At 39.2% G+C, this 6,046-nt stretch overlaps 1 protein-coding gene across 1 annotated transcript; it reads right to left on the reverse strand.

Moving 5' to 3' along the window:
• Positions 1 to 1,161: 1,161 nt before the first annotated feature.
• qdprb.1 (quinoid dihydropteridine reductase b, tandem duplicate 1) lies at positions 1,162 to 5,999 on the reverse strand. The gene is made up of 7 exons (XM_082165552.1): positions 5,841 to 5,999; positions 5,517 to 5,609; positions 4,708 to 4,804; positions 3,734 to 3,874; positions 1,711 to 1,819; positions 1,542 to 1,625; positions 1,162 to 1,418 (listed from the first exon to the last, which is right to left on the reverse strand). Exons 1-7 carry the CDS (start codon positions 5,931 to 5,933, stop codon positions 1,316 to 1,318), a joined length of 720 nt encoding a protein of 239 aa, XP_082021678.1. The 5' UTR covers positions 5,934 to 5,999; the 3' UTR covers positions 1,162 to 1,315.
• Positions 6,000 to 6,046: the final 47 nt, after the last annotated feature.

The following is a 6,046-nucleotide window of genomic DNA, read 5'->3' on the forward strand; positions in this document are numbered from 1 at the left end:
ACCAAGGTGGACATCGCCGGACCCAGGCGAACTCTGAGTCGGAACTATCCTTTATCCAGATCTTTCAACGCTTTGGCTTGATATACTTGCAGGATAGCTATAGCGTGGAGGGTGGGGGTAGCCTGGCCAGCAGCAGTGTAAGCCCACGCCATCAGAGACGAGGTAAACTAAAGGCCAATGCTCATGGCAGCCCGGGCAAGCATGGCACAACTCAGCGCCAGACTCAGACTGAGGCAACACACCCGAAAGAGGAAGCCCAACACTTCAGCGTCTGAAAGTATAAGCCCGCCCTCTGATGCTGCAAGTGACAACTCATCATCTCTGCAAGCCCCGAATGAGATGACGCATACACCCTGTGACGCAACATCATGTGACGCAACAGAGTAATGCAGCATCAAACTCAAGGAACTTTACCAGGCGAAAGCACTGCCATTTGGCATCCTGAAGTACCCCGATGAACACTTTTACACTTATTCAGAATCAGAATCAGAATCAGAAAGAGCTTTATTGCCAAGTGTGTTATTCGTGCACAATGAGAGGACTGCTGAACTGCTGTATTTCCAGCAGTGACGAGGTGATTGGAATGCTTCTCACTGTTCCCAGACGAGACGCACTGTTTCGGCTCCGAGGAACAAAGCTGGAGTGCACTTGTACGCCGGCCGGCTTATATACCCGTATGTACGGGGCGTGGTCTGGCATGAAAATTGAAAGAACATCTTTGCTGGGTCTAAAAATCAGGAGTTGATTTCAAATTACCCTTCTCTTTGTTTTTGTTTTTTTTATCATCAGGTGCATCTCTTTTCAAGTAGGTCAGGATCCCATTTTCATGTTTCCATTTGATCAAAATTACCGAAAATTAAAGGCTCATTTCAGGATCCATTTATTGTTGTACTTGTTAAGCCCACTTTATTAAGATAAGGGACCTACTTCACTACCTCTAAATTAATATCTAAGTTCCATATCTTAAATGCACATTTTTTCAATGCTGACTCACTATTCTAGTCTGATCATAATCCCTTTGTATGGACTCAAAGGGGAACCTGTAATTAAATTAATCATCAGCGCCACCCAATGGTGAGAAACAGACTGTGACTGTCAAATATTTGATAGAGACAAAAAAAAAAGACAGAAACAAAATTCATCAGAGTAAAACAGTTTCACTTTTCACATTTTAGAAGACCTAGGATTTATTTACAGTAATTTGATGTTTACATGTAAACAAAAAGGCAGTAAGATACAAAGTATTACTAATGCAGAGACAGTGGTGAGTTATTGGCTTGGTTTGAAGGGTTTTGATTACCATAAATCATATTGATCATAACATCGGCGTAGTTTCGGTTTTTCCATCTGCAGTAACGAGCTGCATCAGAGTACCTGAAGGGGGTCTGTTCTCTCCTGTAGTCCACTTATAGAAAAGCCTAGAATGTAGAAAATGCATCATGGCTTTATCCACACACACACACACACACACACACACACACACACACACACACACACACACACACACATACAGATGCTCCCAGTATACAATACATACTTACTCCGTTATGTACTCTAGTGATGTCCAGGAACTGACATCACCATCTGGCATGAACTTTCTATTCATGGGTGTATCCAAAGTCACTCTAAAAGGAGTAATTAATAGTCGCCTTTAAAAACAGAAATTTGCATGAATGTAAATGAGTTACTTGGCATTTTGTTGTTCCTTACGGGAGAATTGCTACTGCAGAAGATCCTGGAGGAAGACCACTATTTGGCCCGCTCAGACTCTGGCACAACTGATGTACTGCTGCCTTAGCCATACCATAACCAATGCATCCTACAATGACAATGAGATAGAATTGTACTGATACTGCTATATACAGTGCCCTCCACAATTATTGAACCCCCTGGTAAATATGATCAAAATGGGCTGTAAAAAATAAATCTGCATCGATTATCCTTGTGATCTTTCATTCAAAAAATGTGCAAAATTCTAACCTTTCATTGAAGTAAAAGAATTGAAAGTGGGGGGAAAATCACATTATGAAATAAATGTTTTTCTCCAAAACACGTTGGCCACAATTATTGAAACCCTTTTATTAAATACTTTTTGCAATCTCCTTTTGCCAAGATAACAGCTCTGAGTCTTCTCCTATAATGCCTGATGAGTTTGGAGAATAACTGACAAGAGATCAGAGACCATTCCTCCACACAGAATCTCTCCAGATCCTTCAGATTCCCAGATCCATGTTGGTGCTTCTTCTCTTCAGTTCAGCCCACTCATCAGGTCAGGGGACTGAGACGGTCATGGCAGAAGCTTCATTTTGTGCTCCACAACAAATTTTTGTTTTGATTTTGATGTTTGTTTTGGATCGTTGTCCTGATGGAAGATCCAACCACGGCCCATTATAAGATTTCTAGCAGAAGGCGTCAGGTTTTGATTTTTTATCTGTTGATATTTGATAGAATCCACAATGCCATGTATCTGAACAAGAAGTCCAGGACCTCCAGCAGAAAAATATGCCCACAACATTAAAGATCCAATGGTATATTAAATTGTACACATGGGGTACTTTTTATCCTTGTGTTCACCAAACCCATCTAGTGTGTTTGCTGCCAAAAAGCTCTGTTTTAGTCTCATCTGACCACAGAACCCTGTGTTGTTTGAAGATCCAGTCGTGTCTGACAATTAAATTTGCTGGAATTTGTTTTTGGATGAGCGAGGAGGTTTTTTTTTTAAACCCTCCCAAACAACATGTGGGGATGTAGGGGTTGTTTGATAATTTTTTTTTTAGGCTTTCTGACCCTAAGACTCAACTAATCTCTGCAATTCTCCATCTGTGATCCTTGGAGAGTCTTTGGCCACTCAAACTTTCATACTCGCCGTGCATTAAGACAGTATAGACACACGTCCTTTTCCTGGCAGATTCATAACATCTTTAGTTGGTTATAACTTCTTAATTATTGCCCTGATGGTCAAAATGGGGATTTTCAATTCTTTAGCTATTGTCTTACAGCCACTTTCTAGTTTGTGATGCTCAACAATCTTTTGCTACGCATCAGAACTGTATTCTGTGGTTTTACTCATTGTGATGGATGATTAAGGGGATTTGGCCTTTGTGTTTCCTCATATTTAAACTCCTGTGAAACACGAAGTCATAGCTGGACAGTTTCATGTTCCTAGTCAACCTGGTGTACTAAAAAAGGTAAATATTAATGGGAATATACTTCAGAGATATTTTACTCGTAAAAAATTCTAGGGGTTTCAATAATTGTGGCCAACATGTTTTGGAGAAAAACATTTATTTCATAATGTGATTTCCCCCCACTTTCAATTCTTTTACTTCAATGAAAGGTTGGAATTTTGCACATTTTTTGAATGAAAGATCACAAGGATAATCGATGCAGATTTATTTTTTACAGCCAATTTTGATCATATTTACCAGGGGGTTCAATAATTGTGGAGGGCACTGTACATGCAAAATCCAAGTCCAAAAAAGTTGGGACATTTTGTAAAATGTAATAAAATCAAGATTCTGTGATCTGTAATTCTCTTTAGCTAACTTGCTTTATGCTGTGAACTTTTTGTCATGCTGAGAGACAAGCATTTGTATGCATGTGAGGAAATATTATATATTATGTTAAAATGTTTATGATACTGGTCATGAGAACAGTATATATATATAAAATTAAGCGAAACAAATTTTTTAAGCTAATCTAAAGGTCAGGGAGTAAATAAAAGCATACATACCTGCTGTTGGACCCAGTGCTGCTTTAGCCCCCGCCAGTGTGAGCAACCCCCCCTCTCTCAGGTGTTTCGTTGCTAGGTGACTGCAAATTGTGGAGGTCCACACACTCTGCTTCCACATCAGATCAGCATTCTTATACAGAGCTGAGGCATATAGAACACATTCATATGAAGTATAAACTGATATAATTATATACCTGTTCACTTCTAAAACAGAATTAGACTTGAGATTAGCGCCCCCTTGTGACAATACTGAGAATGCAATACATTTCAGAAAGCAATAACAAAAGATTAATTTTGCATAGCAGCTAGAATGTCTATGCAATTGTGAAAAGTGTTTTGGGCTTCTGTGACAAAGTTCTTGACTCGAAATTTACTGTGCAATAAATCAGGTGTTTTCAACCAGGGGGCAGGGGCACACTAGGGAGCCTCAGCAAAATTCCAAAGGGGCCGCAGAATGATTTAAAACGATAGATAGATAATAATAATATATAAATATAATATATAATTATATAGAACATTTATATAGCGCTTTTCTCTGCACTCAAAGTGCTTTACATGGAAGGAGAAATCTTCTCTACCAACACCAATGTGCAGCATCCACCTGGATGATGTGACAGCAGCCATACTGCGCCAGAACACCCACCACACACCAGCTTATTGGTTGAGAGGAGAGAGTGATGAAGCCAATTAGTGTACATATGGGGATGATTAGGAGGTGATGATGATGGACAGAGACCAACAGGCAAATTTGGGCAGGATGCCGGGGTTACCCCTACACCTTTTTCATCCTGACATCCTGTTTTTTTTTAATGACCACAGAGAGTAAAACATGTGACAGACGGATAGATGGACAGACGGAAAGATAGACAGATAGACAGACAGATAGATAGTGTTCGAATCAAAAAGTCTGAAAACCTCTGCTATAGATTTTGTGTGGCCTCTGTGTGTATATGTACTAATAAGTATGTACTAACTTTTGGCCTTGGCGCTGCCCCCTGCCCAACCTCCGGCCACACAAAAGATGGCATCAACTTTATCTTCACCTAACAGCTCACCGACATCAGCTGTCACCTAACAAAAATAAAAAAATAAAGACAGAGATGTAACATGTTTGAATATAACACACAATATTACAAATCAAAAGTATGTTGATCTTTTAATACAGACAGGTAAATAATTCAGGCAATATTTGGGAATCACATGAATATTAGCACCGGTCGATAATCACGGCCATTAAGTCAATTAAAAGAAATGGTAGTTACAAAATCTTAAAGCCTTGTTAAGAGACAACTCTGTGAATGTCCTTGAGTGGCCCAGAGCCAAAAATCTCTGGAGAAACCTGAAAATGTCTGTCCATCGACAGTCCCTCCCTATCCAACTTGACTGAGCTTGAGAAGATCCGAGGAGAAGAACGGCAGAAAATCGCCAAATGCAGATGTGCAAAGCTTGTCACATCATACCAAAAAAAGACTTGAGGCTGTAAAGGTGCTTTAACTAAGTACTGAGTTAAGGATTTGAATATGCAATGTACTTATTTCAGCTTTTCCTTTTTACAGATCTGCTTTTTGCTTTGTCATTATGGTGTATGGAGTGTAGATTGATGTAAAAAAAAAAAGTAATTTAAAGTATTTTAACATAAGGCAGCAACATAAAATGTGAAGGAAAGAAACACTTACTTTCGCAAGGCAGTGTATATATAAAAAATGTCTTTATCAAGTTATTTTATCTTGATGTTGCTAGCGCCATGCTTCATAATCGTCACACATTAAATATCTTTTTGTACCTGGCTGGCTTGCTCAGTGAAGGATTCAGTCATCTTAACTGTAACATTGGCATTGGCTTCTTCATTGGCATTGAGATCTATAGAGGCAACCCACTGTAAATTACAAAACACAGAGCTGAAATTACATTATTAACATATCACAGGCAACAAGAAATGCAACTTATAGGTATATTTAATAAGAAATGCATGACACTGGTAGCTGTGACAAATTAATTAATAATTAACACCATTATCACTTAAACACATGTAGCATGTCTGATGGCACAATGAAAAAGCAATTCATTTTCAACTAGGTGAGCTGTCTTTTGGGCTGAGACAACTTACCCAGTTTTTAGCTCTGAAGTATTGCACACATGCAGAGCCCAGAGCTCCTTTTCCTCCGTAAACAATCACTTTATGGGCTTTAGTAGCAGCCATGCTGTTTCTTTCTTTAGAAGCACATAAGAGAGGCCGTGTTATGCAAAAAATATATAAAAAACCACACGCGCCCCCTACTGGAAAAGATGAGAGGAGCAACCGGAATTGCACTA

Source organism: Leuciscus leuciscus (genome assembly GCF_965113295.1).
Source record: "Leuciscus leuciscus genome assembly, chromosome: 3".
NCBI classification, from domain to species: Eukaryota; Metazoa; Chordata; class Actinopteri; order Cypriniformes; family Leuciscidae; genus Leuciscus; species Leuciscus leuciscus.

What these genes read in the sequence shown, in the direction of transcription:
- qdprb.1 (XM_082165552.1), bottom strand. Translation starts at nt 5,933, where the DNA reads ATGGCTGCTACTAAAGCCCATAAAGTGATTGTTTACGGAGGAAAAGGA. An exon ending in GGGCAGCGCCAAGGCCAAAA is followed by an intron (nt 3,875 to 4,707) that starts GTTAGTACATAC and finishes TATATGCCTCAG; the next exon opens with CTCTGTATAAGAATGCTGAT. An exon ending in TCTGCAGTAGCAATTCTCCC is followed by an intron (nt 1,626 to 1,710) that starts GTAAGGAACAAC and finishes TACTCCTTTTAG; the next exon opens with AGTGACTTTGGATACACCCA.